At 48.7% G+C, this 13,905-nt stretch overlaps 7 protein-coding genes across 7 annotated transcripts; 5 read left to right on the forward strand and 2 right to left on the reverse strand.

Annotated features, from left to right (window-relative positions):
• Nucleotides 1-547: 547 nt before the first annotated feature.
• ADE13 (adenylosuccinase ade13) lies at nt 548-1,996 on the forward strand (the record flags this gene model as incomplete). Its single annotated transcript, XM_064849569.1, has 1 exon — nt 548-1,996. One exon carries the CDS (start codon nt 548-550, stop codon nt 1,994-1,996), a length of 1,449 nt encoding a protein of 482 aa, XP_064703793.1.
• A 177-nt stretch (nt 1,997-2,173) lies between these two features.
• LTR84_006006 (uncharacterized protein) lies at nt 2,174-2,884 on the reverse strand (the record flags this gene model as incomplete). The annotated part of the gene is made up of 1 exon (XM_064849570.1): nt 2,174-2,884. The coding sequence occupies one exon, from the start codon at nt 2,882-2,884 to the stop codon at nt 2,174-2,176; it is 711 nt and encodes a 236-aa protein (XP_064703794.1).
• Nucleotides 2,885-5,991: 3,107 nt separating this feature from the next.
• On the forward strand, nt 5,992-6,792 carry LTR84_006007 (uncharacterized protein; the record flags this gene model as incomplete). The annotated part of the gene is made up of 1 exon (XM_064849571.1): nt 5,992-6,792. One exon carries the CDS (start codon nt 5,992-5,994, stop codon nt 6,790-6,792), a length of 801 nt encoding a protein of 266 aa, XP_064703795.1.
• Nucleotides 6,793-7,590: 798 nt separating this feature from the next.
• Nucleotides 7,591-9,252, reverse strand: LTR84_006008 (uncharacterized protein; the record flags this gene model as incomplete). The annotated part of the gene is made up of 1 exon (XM_064849572.1): nt 7,591-9,252. One exon carries the CDS (start codon nt 9,250-9,252, stop codon nt 7,591-7,593), a length of 1,662 nt encoding a protein of 553 aa, XP_064703796.1.
• Nucleotides 9,253-9,879: 627 nt separating this feature from the next.
• LTR84_006009 (uncharacterized protein) lies at nt 9,880-10,490 on the forward strand (the record flags this gene model as incomplete). The annotated part of the gene is made up of 4 exons (XM_064849573.1): nt 9,880-9,905; nt 9,961-10,236; nt 10,290-10,409; nt 10,457-10,490. The coding sequence occupies 4 exons, from the start codon at nt 9,880-9,882 to the stop codon at nt 10,488-10,490; spliced, it is 456 nt and encodes a 151-aa protein (XP_064703797.1).
• Nucleotides 10,491-10,646: 156 nt separating this feature from the next.
• Nucleotides 10,647-11,066, forward strand: LTR84_006010 (uncharacterized protein; the record flags this gene model as incomplete). The annotated part of the gene is made up of 1 exon (XM_064849574.1): nt 10,647-11,066. The coding sequence occupies one exon, from the start codon at nt 10,647-10,649 to the stop codon at nt 11,064-11,066; it is 420 nt and encodes a 139-aa protein (XP_064703798.1).
• Nucleotides 11,067-11,884: 818 nt separating this feature from the next.
• Nucleotides 11,885-13,672, forward strand: LTR84_006011 (uncharacterized protein; the record flags this gene model as incomplete). The annotated part of the gene is made up of 2 exons (XM_064849575.1): nt 11,885-12,432; nt 12,544-13,672. The coding sequence occupies 2 exons, from the start codon at nt 11,885-11,887 to the stop codon at nt 13,670-13,672; spliced, it is 1,677 nt and encodes a 558-aa protein (XP_064703799.1).
• Between the last annotated feature and the right edge of the window lie 233 nt (nt 13,673-13,905).

Below are 13,905 nucleotides of genomic sequence, written 5' to 3' on the forward strand. Positions count from 1 at the left end.
TTGATTCGACTATTGTGTTGAAGACGAGGTACCGAGACCTGAAGCTACGTATCGAGTTCGTTTGAGAGAAAGGAACACTCTTCTGTCATACTAGTAGATAGAAATTATCTACTAGTAGCTGGCGTAGTCGAGGATCGGAATGCTTGATTAGAAAAGGGTCAGCTTTAAAGAATGTAAATACGTGCTAAATAGTACTACCTAGGTATTCTTATCGCTTTACCACTAGTGTTACGCCTAAGATATACGAAGGTCTGTGCGTACTTCATACATTAAAGTTATCGTGTTTGAAGGAATAAAAAATGGGTCTATCAAGTTACTCGTAGGTATCTCAGGTACTGTCAAGCGCAGGGTCGAAAAGACCTCACAACACTTCTTGGCAACAAATTTCTTGCCCCGCCGGTTCTCCCCGCGATCGAATGACAGCAATTATTCAAAGGCAAAAAATTAACCTTGGAAGTTTAGACTACATGATCTCTCATAAACGATTAGATTGACAGCAAACCCTTTTTCTCTATCTGGTACCATTCAGAAACAACGAACAAGCATCATGTCTTACGACTCATGGCAGAGTCCCATGGGGGCCCGATATGCCAGTAAAGAAATGCTCACGCTGTTCTCGGCGCGGACTCGAGCTTCCACCTGGCGACAGCTGTGGATATGGCTGGCCGAGGCGGAGAAGGAACTGGGACTCGACATTTCCGAGGAGGCGATACAGCAGATGCAGGCCGCCAAGGTCATGACCGACGATGACTTTCAGGTCGCGGCGGTGGAGGAGAAGAGACGGCGTCACGACGTCATGGCCCATGTTCATGCTTTTGGCGAACGTGCTCCTGCTGCGGCTGGAAAAATTCATTTGGGTGCTACTTCATGCTATGTCACCGACAATGCGGATTTGATCTTTCTACGCGATGGTATCTCTCTGCTACTCCCAAAGCTTGCCAAATGTATTCGAAAGCTCTCCGATTTTGCAACCGAGTATAAAGCCCTACCATGTCTTGGATTTACCCATGGACAACCTGCTCAGTGTATCACTGTTGGAAGACGAGCCACCCAATGGATCGAGTCTCTATTGATGGATTTACGAAATCTTGAGCGAGCTCGTTCTGACCTCCGCTTTCGAGGCGTGAAAGGTACCACCGGTACGCAGGCGTCCTTCCTCGAGCTCTTCCATGGAGACCACCAAAAGGTCAAGCAACTTGATGAACTCGTCACCAAGAAAGCCGGATTCAATAAGCGCTCGATTGTTTCTGTCCAGACATATAACCGCAAGATTGACTTCGATATTGCCAACGTTCTTGCTTCCTTCGGAACCACCTGTGAACATATCGGAACAGATATCCGTCACCTGGCTATGTTGAAGGAACTGGAAGAGCCCTTTGAGAAGGACCAGATTGGGTCTTCAGCGATGGCATATAAGAGAAACCCCATGAGATCCGAACGGATGTGCTCCCTCGGCCGCAAACTCGCCACCTTGCCCGCTGGCTTTGGTGCAACCTATGCGCACCAATGGTTTGAACGATCGTTGGACGATTCGGCCATCCGACGCATTGATATTCCCGAGTTGTTCCTCATCGCTGATGCACTCTGCATTCTGCTCGAGAATGTCTCATCTGGTCTTGTTGTTTACCCCGCTGTCATCAATAGCCGTCTTCAACAAGAACTGCCATTCATGGCCACAGAGACAATGATCATGCGCATGAGTGAGAAAGGAGCCAGTAGGCAAGAAACTCATGAACAGATCCGTGTCCTATCACACCAAGCAGGTGCCGTTGTCAAGCAGGAGGGAAATCAGAATGACCTCGTGGAGCGAGTTCGCAGGGAGAAGTTTTTCGAACCGATATGGAGCGAGCTGACCGAGGAAGATTTGCTGAACCCGACCAAGTTCGTGGGCAGATCTGCTGAGCAAGTGGAAGAGTTTGTGGAAGAAGAGGTCGAACCAGCACTTGAGCCATACAAAGACCTTCTCGGTGGCCAGGCAGCAGAGATCCATGTCTAATGATGAGGACTGCTGAGAAGTTGATTCTGGAAATCAATCGAAATCTGGCGGTGCTAAGTGTTCTGGTGCAGGAGTGGACTTTCGCTTTCTGATGGTCGTTGTATCCTCTCCAGACCTATGCCTGGGAATTCGCCAACTCTTCTTCAATTAAAAATGAGCTTTCAAATGTAAATCTGATCACACATCCTTCATGTCTTGAACCATTTTCCATAGCCGTCGTTGTTCTTCCATCTTGTCGTCCTTTATTTCCCGGCCTGATGAAGATTTTTCATTTCCATTCAGCCCGTCAACCGCGAGTGTCTTGTTCTGAAGCTGTGCGACCTCATCTAGAAACGTTTGGATTTTCAGCTTGAGATTGTCGCATTCGTCGATCTCTCTCTGACCGTCTTCCAAGCGACTCTCCAATAAATCCTTTGCACTTTCTCGTGCCTGATGTGGGCGATACATGTTGATGACGACGTGAACATTTAGGAACAGTTGTCTAAAGTCATCAAGCTTTTCTTGATATTGGGTTGGATTAAGAGATAATATGGTAGACAGTTCGAGGAAATTTAACAACAAAGATGTTGTTAACTTCTTTAGTAGAAATGCATGGTCTAGTTTTGGCTGATTTGGATCAAACAATAGTTCATCCAAAGGTAGTGAGGAAGGCTTCGTTGGATCGATGACTTGTTTCTGACCAAAAGTGGTGTAGTTTTCAGCCAGGATAGGTGGCGGAGGGGGAGGTCGCAGATAAGCAAGTGGGATTGGCAACTTTGAGTCTGCCTGCTCTGTAGAATCATGCTTCGTCAACTGCTCTTCATTTGCGACAGTGAAATGCCTCCAGAAAGGTGGGGGTGCAGGGAAGGGGGCCTCCGGGAGTTGAAAAGGTGGATCTGGTTCAGCCATGGCTAGCTCATGCGCGACATGACAGTCCACGCGAAGTGATCTTATTGATAAAGTCACGATACGAGTAGGTGTTGGTATCTGCGGGACAGGATTGATTCGTGAGTGTTAAGTGAGAAGGACGTTGGTCGTGTCCGACATGAAGTTCTGGGATGGGAGGAATGGCCAATCAGTGCGCGTAATTTGCGGAGCAGATGGCCACGTGATTCTACTGGCTGTCGCTGCTTTTACAGCACGGCTCTTCCTTCGCTAGTGATAATAGCGGCAAGAGATCCTATCCGTACGTTTGACCCCTGCTTCATACCATAACTTGACCACGTTTAGGTCGCGTTTCTGTTCTTTTTGGAAAACCGGCTCCTCTCTTAAGCCTCAGCAATCTATTTGTATTCATCATGAAATGATCATCGTTGGCCTTTAAATGCCCTTGCAACCCAATATGCGGCAATCAACTAGTGAAGCACCTGGCGTCATTGGTGCTCTCCACCGCTTCTGGCAACGATCATATGCTGCTGACTATGTTGGCTTTGCGCTACTTCTCGCTGCTTATATATATGTCAGTTCTGAAATGTGGACTTCCTCGACTTGTTTCGTCTAACCTGAGACCAGGTCCAATTATTAGAACCGTTTCATCGCATGTTCACCTTGGACGATCATGCGAAGCAGTATCCTCACGCCACAGTTCAGAGAGTTTCATCTGGGGAGAATATATCATATGCCGGAATCGGACCACTTGTTATCATCATAGCCTGGTCTTTGGTCTTTCGCCCTGGTCTCCACAAGGCCCATGTCACCATCTTCGGTCTCTTTATCAGTGTATTTCTAACATCGCTTCTAACCGATATCATTAAGAACGCAGTCGGACGTCCACGCCCTGATTTGATTGCTCGATGCAAGCCTAAGCCAGGGACTCCTGAGCATGAGCTAGTCACGATCGATATTTGTACCGAGACTGATCATCATGTGCTTCATGATGGATGGCGGAGTTTTCCTAGTGGCCATAGCAGCTTTGCTTTCTCCGGACTGGGTTATTTCGCCCTGTTCCTTGCAGGACAATTTCGAATCTTCAGGCCACGAACAGACTTGGCCAGAGTTCTCATCGTACTAGCTCCTCTCATTGGTGCATCACTGATTGCCATGTCAAGGTTGGCCGACTACAGGCACGATGTGTTCGATGTCACGGTTGGTAGTATACTGGGTATGTCGGTGGCAGGGTTTTCATATAGGCGATATTATCGTTCACTCAAGCACCGGCATTGTGAAGTGCCGTATCCTAGTCCTTGGGAGTATGCCACGGCGATGGGTTCTAAGAGAGCAATGGACATGGAACATCAGGGCCGGGACGAAGACTTTTCTATTGAAGATCTTTCGGAGGACGAAGCGCAGGCAATTCCTCTCACGAATTCACGAGCAGCACGATCCACTGATGTACAACAGAGTCATTAACCATCCTGATGAATGTGGAAAACCAATGTGTGTATCTCAAAGTTCAGATATTCCTAGCACCCGATTTGTGTATAATCATGTCATCATAACAGCGCCACAGCCATGTCCAAAGTAGCTGACCCTTCAAAATCCCTTTGCTTGGAGGCGTTGCCCATTCACTCGACAGCCCCAATGAACAATGTGCCTCTAACTTCAAATGTAGACGTTCTACATGACTGTGCAGGGAATGATGCAGCAGTCGCATTCGTAGTCGCCGCAGTCACAAGGAATGCATGGCTTCGTGGGGCCTTTGATACCCTTTGTGATGCTTGAGGTGGAGGAGGGAGGCATGACTGCAAGATGATGCTGAGATTTGTTTTAGTTGGCTGGTCTAGCAAGAGGCTGTCTTGTCAGTGGAAGAAACGCGACGACAAATCGTATGGTAGAGTGTGCTCACCTATAAATCTCTTTGCTTTGTCTAGGATTTCGAAACACCTGTGCGAGAGAGGCGACTCGAGGTTTAGCTTGTATTCTTGAGTTGAAATGTCTTGAGCAAACAAGTTGGAATGCGATGCGGCTGCACATGAAATAGGGACACTGACGTATGCCTTCAAAGGTTCTGGGGCACACTGGGGCCGGCCACGCCTGGAATGATGCTCTCCACGCAAGCAAGCTTCTTAGCTTCCGGGCTGTGCTCTCGCCAAGATTCGTGCTCATTTGAAGCTGAAACAAAGCTGCAGGGTGCCCAATAATCTATCAATCACCACTGCTACAGCTAATAATATTCTGCCGGCCGTCTCCCTGGGCGGTGAGTAGGTTAGTATTTGCCGCCGCCTTGATCTAGGTTTTGCCGCCGCTCTAACGCCACTGGGCTTACCTCTATGCGACCTGCTTCGACATCAGTTTTGAGTCGTTCCAGAGAACTTTTTCTTTCTTAAAGACTCGCCTGCCTCAGGCTATTCGTTGCCATCACTCGCATGTCAATGCTTCCACAATCTGAGTGTATGAGACTTTCAGAATCGACGAGAACCTCGCAATTGCGAATGGAAAATGTCTTGTCTGAATTCCTTCAGCACATACCAGACTTGTTGGTGCGCGAACCTCGACAACTCGATGTTTAATTCCTCAATTCCTCCACTTGTGGTTTTACTGGTGAGACTGGATAGAGCCACGCGCTGCCTGGTTCGCAGCAGGCTTTTGACTTCTCACAACTCATGTATGAGTGCCCAACCCTCAAAACTTTATTGTCGTATATCAGGGATATATGGTTTGGGTCCGGTTCCAAACCCCTATGATGCTGGTCTATTGACTCCATTTCCTGACCTTCGTTGAAATTTTTGTATAACCCCTTCACTCCGTACACTTTTACCACCACCTTCACTTTTTCCTGGTGGAGATTTAACTGAAAGTGACCGGACGATCATCCTGATCATGTTCCATGTGGCAGATCACCATGATATACTGCAAAGCTTGCTACTAAGTGGGGGACATGCTTTGGGCCTACAAGACAATTCGAAGTACCTGTCCATAAAAATTGTACCTATTCCTCCTCTCAACTTTTTGAAGGCTCGCTTTGTCACCCAGCTTCCTTACATTCTCACTCAATCTCGACAGACTCAGTTGACTAACACCTTTCACTATCGCTATCGACCACAGAGCGCTCGTCAACATAGTTCGAGCCCATCACCATGAAAATCAGCATCAACTTCAATCTCATCTGCTTCGGCTTCCTCTCCGTTCTCCCGTTGGCCCTAGCCGCACCTGCTAGTAGTGCGAATGCCCTGGCGGCGGAACTCGATGTCACGGTGACCGCCCCCGGTCCAACGATCACTGTCGCAGCTAGCACTGCCACCGTCACAGCAGTAGCCACTTCCACCGCGACAATTTTCACCGTCGGCATCGAAGACAAACAATGCGGCAAGCAATATAGCGTCAGGCTCCCCACGGGTGTGATCATCGTCAAAACCGTCGATACATGCGTGACACCGCACCAGCGGACCTGTCCTCGCGAGGCAATGGTCGCACTGGCCATGTGGCGTGCGGCGTGTGAGAAGTCGACGGACAAGTTCCGGCCAGAATGCCAGACCAAGGCGCCGTCGATCGAAATGTGCTGCACCGTGTGGGTACCCAACGACAAAGCCATATACGAGTTCTACGGCAAGTACCACGAGCGGCTCAACACCACGCATAACTTCTACACCGAAACCTGGGATCCCGAAGTCGGCCAGTGGATCAAGCTCTTCAACGGGCCCGAGGAAACCTACGTCAAGGATGTAAATGGCGTTCCCACCCAGTTCATCCACCTCATCCTGCCCGGTAAGGGTGATTATGACTTGACGCAGAAACCCTGCCAGAGATTCCAGGCTCCCGATGAACCCACGTACCTTGCCTTCCATCAAAGCCTGGGCCATTACGGCCTTGCCGACTGCAATGAGAAGGGTGAAGTCTGGTCCAAGGATGGAAAGACCCTGCTCGGCTACCTTCCATGATGCGTTGTTGCTGTGTTGATGGCGCGTGCTTCGTTCCACTTCTTGCATCGTCCATATGGTTTAAAGCTGGTTTGGACGCGGATTCTTTCAATCTGTGACGGGAATCAATGTTCATGGGCTTTCATCATCGGTACAGTCGTGGAAATGAGTGCTGTCAACAGTTGCGGCGTCTCTACTACTGGTCAGATAATGTTCAACCGGCCATGTTATGTCCTTAGCATCTAGATAATTCATGGCGATAGATTTAGGCTACTGTGGTAGATCCCACACATTCACGGAATCAATGGGAATACTGTTTTGATTTGACTTGATTTGATTTGAATTTCTGCTGATCTCATCTGTGGGATCTTTCGTTTTCTAGCTGTTGTGGTCGGATTGTGTCTGCTTATCTCCTCCGACCTCTGCATTGCGGCTTCGTCACCGAACTCCACTGTTGGGGAAAGGTGTAACGTTATGCAGCGCCATCATACATTTTCGGGGCCTTGCAATGCCTTCGCGCACAGTCCATTAGAAAAGCGCCATGCCTATGCCTACTCTTTTCAAATACCGACGAAAGAAAAGAAGAAATCGCTCATGACTTTTGATGCCAACGGGCGCCGACCGTATCCTGAACTCCTTCGCTATGCTGTCATCAACCATGTGCTTTTATGCACACCTCGTCATAAAAAATAACCTGGAACTTTGATGGCGTTTGATTTGGTCTTGTGGGTATCATCGCTTTTTGGGCAAAAAGAAAAGAAGTCGTCACGCTCACGTAGAGCATCTGGTGCTATAACAAGCTGTACATGCTATTCCTGATCACTTCAGTCGATACGCTGAAAGTGGCTCCAAAGTATGCTGCTCGAAAGCGCCATAGAAATCGTCATTAACGATGTAGTTTGAAGAATCGCTGAAATGGTGATCCTCGAATGGAAAGATGTTGTCGTCTGCAAGGTCACCGTCACCCACAGCAACATGTGCGTGTGATTGTTGGCTGTTGGCTAAACTCTCCGGTGGGTTGGAAGTTGGATATTGTCCTGATGGATAATGGTATGCGGTGCCAGCATGATAGATTTGGTCTCCAAGCATGGTCATGGATCCAGACAGGATATTATCATCATCAAGATTCATGAGGTTATCGAGATCACCAGTAGCAGGATCTTCATGTCCATAGTACAAGAAATCTTCCGGCTCTGCTGGACCACCAATAAGGGTTTCCATCGCTGAACTCTTCTTGACACCTTTATCCTTGCGTTCCTTGCGCTTCTTGGGGACGGAGACTCGTTGTTCATCCTCAAAAGATTGTGTGGCCTTACGTTTCTTATTGCGGATCATGCGTTTGCTTTCGAGGCCAAGGTGAGCGGTGCGTACATGCTCTTCAAGACTGGCTTTGGAGGTGAAACCACGGTTGCAGCCTTCGACAACGACATCATCGTCACATTCAAAGTCATCTGGTAGTGCTATTTCGGTTTGACCGCATACAAAAGCCTTGGTGTTCTCGTGTACGGTTTTGACATGAACATTCAGATTACCTCTCTTGGTGAAGACCTTGCCACATCCATGAGTGCAAGGGAACGAAGCAGCTTTCTTTGATGATTGGGGCAGCAGGATACCGTGCTGAATCTCCAGATGTCGAGTTAATTCCTTGTTGGTGGTGAATGAGGTGGGACAATGTGGACATGTTGGAGGATGAACAATCTTCAGATGAGCTTGAAGCTCACCATAGGTAGAAAAAGATGCTACCACCATCTGGTCCTTTTGTCCGGACGCGAGACGAATATCGTTGAGCTCCTTGCAATCATCACAGGAGAAGCGGGTAGGGTCATGCTTGGCACGTTGATGAGTACGCAATTTCTCGGCGGTATCGTATGCTTTAACACATGGCTGACCAGTGACTGAATCGACCTCTTCACAAGGGAATGGTTTGATGTTCTGATGGAAAGAGAGAATGTGCCGATCTAAGGTGCCTTGCTTTCTGAATGTCTGCTCACAATTTTCATAAGTGCAACGAAAGCGATCTCTGTCTTGGTGAGTTTCGACATGTCTGCGCAATCTTGTTGCAGTGACGAAACTTTTGTCACATCCTTCAATCGTGCATGGATGGTCACGCAGTTTGACATGTTGGCTTTTGACGTGGTGCTTGAGGTGAGAGTCGCGGAGAAAAGCCTTGGTGCAGGGAACATAGGGACATTTGAATGGGCGAGTGTTTGTGTGAGACCGCAGATGCTCCTTAAGCCTGGCCTGACGGTTGAATGTCTTCTCACAACCCTCCCAAGGACACGGCAGACATTTTTCTCCTCGACGCCTCGAAGTGGTGGAAGTGGAAGGAGGGGTGGAAGCGGGCGTGTCGTCAATCTGACCATTGACCGGTTCTTCGGAGTCTTTCAGGTCATAGTCTACAAGATCGACATTCTCATAGTCTTCGTCGTCAGAGTCGGAGTCGAAGTCAATGTCAATGTCAGAGTCCGAGGAGTCAGACATTGTGAAGGTAGGAATCACTCCGCGTCGCAGGGGGCCGTCGTGGTGACCCGTCGCGAAGAGTGGGAGGGGTGGGAGGCAGGACGGAAGATGCGGTGATAGACCGTCGCAGCTCAGGACTGAAAATCACGACTTCAAGTTTGAATTGAAAGAAAGCATGTGGCGTGCCGACCAACGGATGAATGTGGGGGAGAAATGATTAGGACGGAGGCATCGGGAGTTGCGCGACTGGTGGAAGCCAAATCTGTCCCTCAATCGCAGAGTTCCACTCCTTGTGCTGGAAGTTTTTTGGTTTTCAGTTCCGGGCCCTCTCCTCAGTCTTGGCAACAAACAGCAAGGTCACGTGGCGATTGTGGTTAGCGCGGCGTATCTATGATCCGTATCGCACGTGACGACTGGGAATTTATTTTTCAAATCAGACGCGACGTGCCAACATTTATCCTCCGGCACAGTCAACGGTTGGAATGCCCAATAACTTAATCCGTTTGATCTGTCGTACGAACTGCTCTTTGGGCGCCAATCGTCACCATCTTGTGAGCATCAAGTGCGCAAGAAGATTTCCCCAGTCAGTGCACGCTCTGTTCATACCCAAATCTCAAACGGCCACATCAACTCTACTGACGACACATAATGTCTGACTATGGTGACGAGGGCGGGTAAGTCCTCAACTGAACCCCTAACTCATCCTTTCATCACTGATGCGACAATCAGCTACGGCCAAGATGAACCTGATGATACCTTCTACGAGCCAGAAGAGGTTGCGGAGGACTTTGCGCCAGACGGTGAGGTAGACGAGGATGAAATCGAGGCTCGAGCCGCCGCGGAAAACGGTGAGGACAAGGTGGTGGTCTCGGGCGATCCAAATCAGGTTCAAAAACCTTCCAGCGATGCCGACAAGAAGATTCCTGATGACAAGCGAACAACCACTCCTTACTTGACTAAGTATGAGCGGGCCAGAGTCCTTGGAACTAGAGCTTTGCAGCTCAGGTAATACGGATTCATACTCGTCAACATACTCGGTACACTGCTGATGAAAGTAGCATGAACGCTCCGTCTCTTGTGGACCTCGAGGGCGAAACTGATCCTCTTCAAATCGCAATCAAGGAACTGAACCAAAAAAAGATACCACTGATCATCAGACGATACCTCCCAGATGGATGGTAAGTTAGACTCACCTTGGGCAGGCGTAGCTTACTGAAAGTATCAGGTATGAAGATTGGACTGTTGAGGAACTATTGTGATGTGGCTTGGTATAGTCTTCATCCACCACACCCTCAAACCTGCAAATCTCTTCCAACGTAATCCGGAATTCAGAAAGGCGATTTTCGACCCGAAACTGGTTCTCAATCTATCACTTGTCGAAGATTGTGTGGCCATGCCAGGATTGCGGAGGATCAATGTCGGCGACTGTTGATGCCGATGCAGTATCACCAACTACCACTTTACTCTCTACTGCAACCAGTAATCAAAACCAAGCACATCATTGGCTACAGAACAACGACGGATTAGCCCTTTGGTTCGTCCTTCTTGTCAACAACGAACAAGCTCTTGAACCCGCTCTCACACGAGACTTGTACACAATCTGGACATATGGCACGCCACTGCGCGCCACATCCCTGTTGTCAGAGGCTGTGCCGATCCATCCAGATACCCGCAAGGCTTGGCATCTGCAATGCTTACTTCCGCTTAGCCAGTTCAAGTTACTGGTCAACGTTGGGGGTTTTCCAGCAGACCAGGTCCTCAGCTTATCCCTTCCTGAAGCCAGTCAGAACGGCCTTAGCACTGGCTGTGGATCCTCGTATGGCACTTTAGCTTGAACGAAGCTCCTTCTTGCTGCTGCTTGACTGCTTCCCCTCGTCTGTGTATCAACATCAAGAAATTGAATATGAATTCTTTTCGAAACCAATTGCTTCTTCATACGCTCTGCTAGTTACTGTAGAGATAACCCACTCGGCCTGCCGGTTTCCAGGATATTTCGGCAAAACTCGCATCTGTCGCAAGAACTTCCTCCCTCACACGTACAAAACTTACTTAACGAGGTAATCAGATAATGTGACTTCACTCTTCGAGACAACTCTGGTTCCGGAGTTAATCTGATTGGGTGGTGAAAAATAACAAATGAAGGGTGGATATCAGTAAGTGCTATGATTGGGATACACTGTGGCGCCGTGAAGTCTTTTCGAAGGAAGTCCCTGGAGGCCCTATCTGGCGAGCTTATGTCCGTTTTGGGGCTACCGAGGATACACCATGCCTCTTTCACATGTCCGACGGATCCATACATGGGTAGGTTGCAGGGTATACAAAGAGGCTGTACTCTTGAATACTATTTCTGAAGCTCTCATCGGTCGGCGCTGGGATGTGGCAGCCCACCGATGGTTGACCTCCTCCAGCAGTTTGATTGGCCACAATGTTCGATCGGTTAGCTGAAGCTCTGGAGTATTCGCGAAAACTTGCAGGATCGTCGTCGATGTTTTATATGGAAAGGCCCCCAGTGGAAGGCTTCCAGAGTTATAATATGGTCCGAGGAAGCCGTTTTAGTCTGCGAAAACGTTTCAATCACTACTTGGGACATTCTCTTAGCTTTCGCTCTGCAGCCCTGCAACTCGAAGCTTGAGTCGATATATCAGACGCATCCATGGATTATCAACAAATTCCTCCAGTTGTATCACCGCCCAGGCGATCTGCTTCAACTAGACATCATGGACAGAGGAGGATACCGAGGAAACCAGTTCCACAGCGGCGGCCGAATTCGTCGAGAAGCTTCACACAGGCTTTCGCATGGCTTAGTGGTGCTCTTATGACCCATGACAGCACGCCGACAGTTCAAGAGGAAGAACCTAAACATCTAAGGGGTCTAAACAGGCATTCATATCGCTATACTTCACAATTTGACCCTCGCATGCAATCTGGGTTCACGCTGTATGACCCTGATCTGCAACCAACGCAACTTCCAAAACCAGACCACTCGACCAGATCCAGCGTTGTTGACGCCCTGAATCTCGACTGGCAATTACCACCACTATCCCGAACCTTTTCAGATATCGATGTCTCATCAGTTCTCAATGTCGCAATAGAAGCACAGGCGAATCTATCGCCTCAACCTGGTGATGCGCCCCCTCCCAATGGTGGCCTTATCGCGTGGCTGCAGGTCCTCGGTGCATTCTTCTGCTATTTCAACAGCTGGTAAGTAAATCTTTCTCTCAAAAACCTTCATTCTTGCACGAACTTGTTCTGCGAAAGTGCATGTTTTGCAGACAGCTGCCTTGGAAGTCAAATTGCTGATCAATTTAACAGGGGTACAATGAATTCTTTTGGTGCTTTCCAGACCTATTACGAAACTGGAGCTGGTTGGAATAGAACACCATCTGAAATATCTTGGATCGGGTCAACTCAAGCATTTCTCTCATTGATGGTCGGTGTCTTCACTGGACCACTGTACGATGCAGGTTACTTCCGTCCCATTATCTGTACTGGTGGATTCCTTGTTCCATTTGGATATATGATGACCAGCATTGCGACTCAATACTGGCAAGTCCTTCTGGCACAAGGTTTCGTCATTGGTATCGGCAATGGCTGTTTGTTCGTCCCCGCCGTCGCCATTCTTCCACAATATTTCAGTACGAAAAATCCCCTGGTTAACGGTATTGCAGCCAGTGGCTCAAGTCTAGGTGGACTTGTCATTCCTTTTGTTTTGACCCGGCTTGAAAGGCAAATCGGCTTCGGCTGGGCGACGAGAACCATTGGCTTCCTGGCTCTGAGCACAGCTGCCATCAGTATTGCTACTATGAAACCCCGCCTAACTCCCAAGAGTAAGCGTAAGCTGCTTGATCTGGCCGCGTTTAAGGAGCCGACCTACACCCTATTCACCGTTGGACTTGCGACTGGGTTCATTGGATTCGCGGTTCCAACATTTTACCTCGGTACATTTGCATCTTCGACGGGCATTGCATCTCCAGAGTTCTCCTTTTATTACCTCCCGATACTCAACGCCGCTTCCACATTTGGCCGCATTATTCCCGCTATTCTAGCGGCAAAATACGGCCCGCTCAATGTCTTAATCCCGATCTGCATGCTCGCCGGATCCCTATCTCTGATATGGTGCGTCATCAAGACCTCCGCAGGTACAATTGTATTCGCTATTTTCTATGGTTTCTGCTCCGGAGGATTCGCGGCGATGTCACCCATTGCATTGGTCACTATGACACCTGATCTCCGTACTCTTGGAACACGTATGGGTCAATTGTTCTTCTGTGCTGCATTGGCATTGTTGGCTGGGCCACCCTCGGCAGGTGCAATATTGACCTCGACACACTCTTGGATTGGTCTGAAATGTTTCGCTGGTGGCACTGTTGTACTTGGCTCGATTATCTTGATGTTTGCGAGAGCTAGTAGGGTTGGCTGGAGTCTCAAGAAAAAGGCTTGAGGGCGCCGATCGTTGATCTTTGACATTTTGAATCCTCGAATCCTTGAAATCCTTCGCTGATACCTCTTGTTCAGTAATTCTTCAGTCCAGTGCATTCAGAGCTTCCATCACAAATACTCGAAAAGGAAGGCTATAGTTTTCTTCCCAGCGATTGGTTCGTCTCATGAGTAAGCTGACCGATGGGGCTGATAAAGGTCGCAACGCTAAGTTAGCAGTGACGGATGATGGAGAGC

Source organism: Exophiala bonariae (genome assembly GCF_035927105.1).
Source record: "Exophiala bonariae strain CCFEE 5792 chromosome Unknown scaffold_22, whole genome shotgun sequence".
NCBI classification, from domain to species: Eukaryota; Fungi; Ascomycota; class Eurotiomycetes; order Chaetothyriales; family Herpotrichiellaceae; genus Exophiala; species Exophiala bonariae.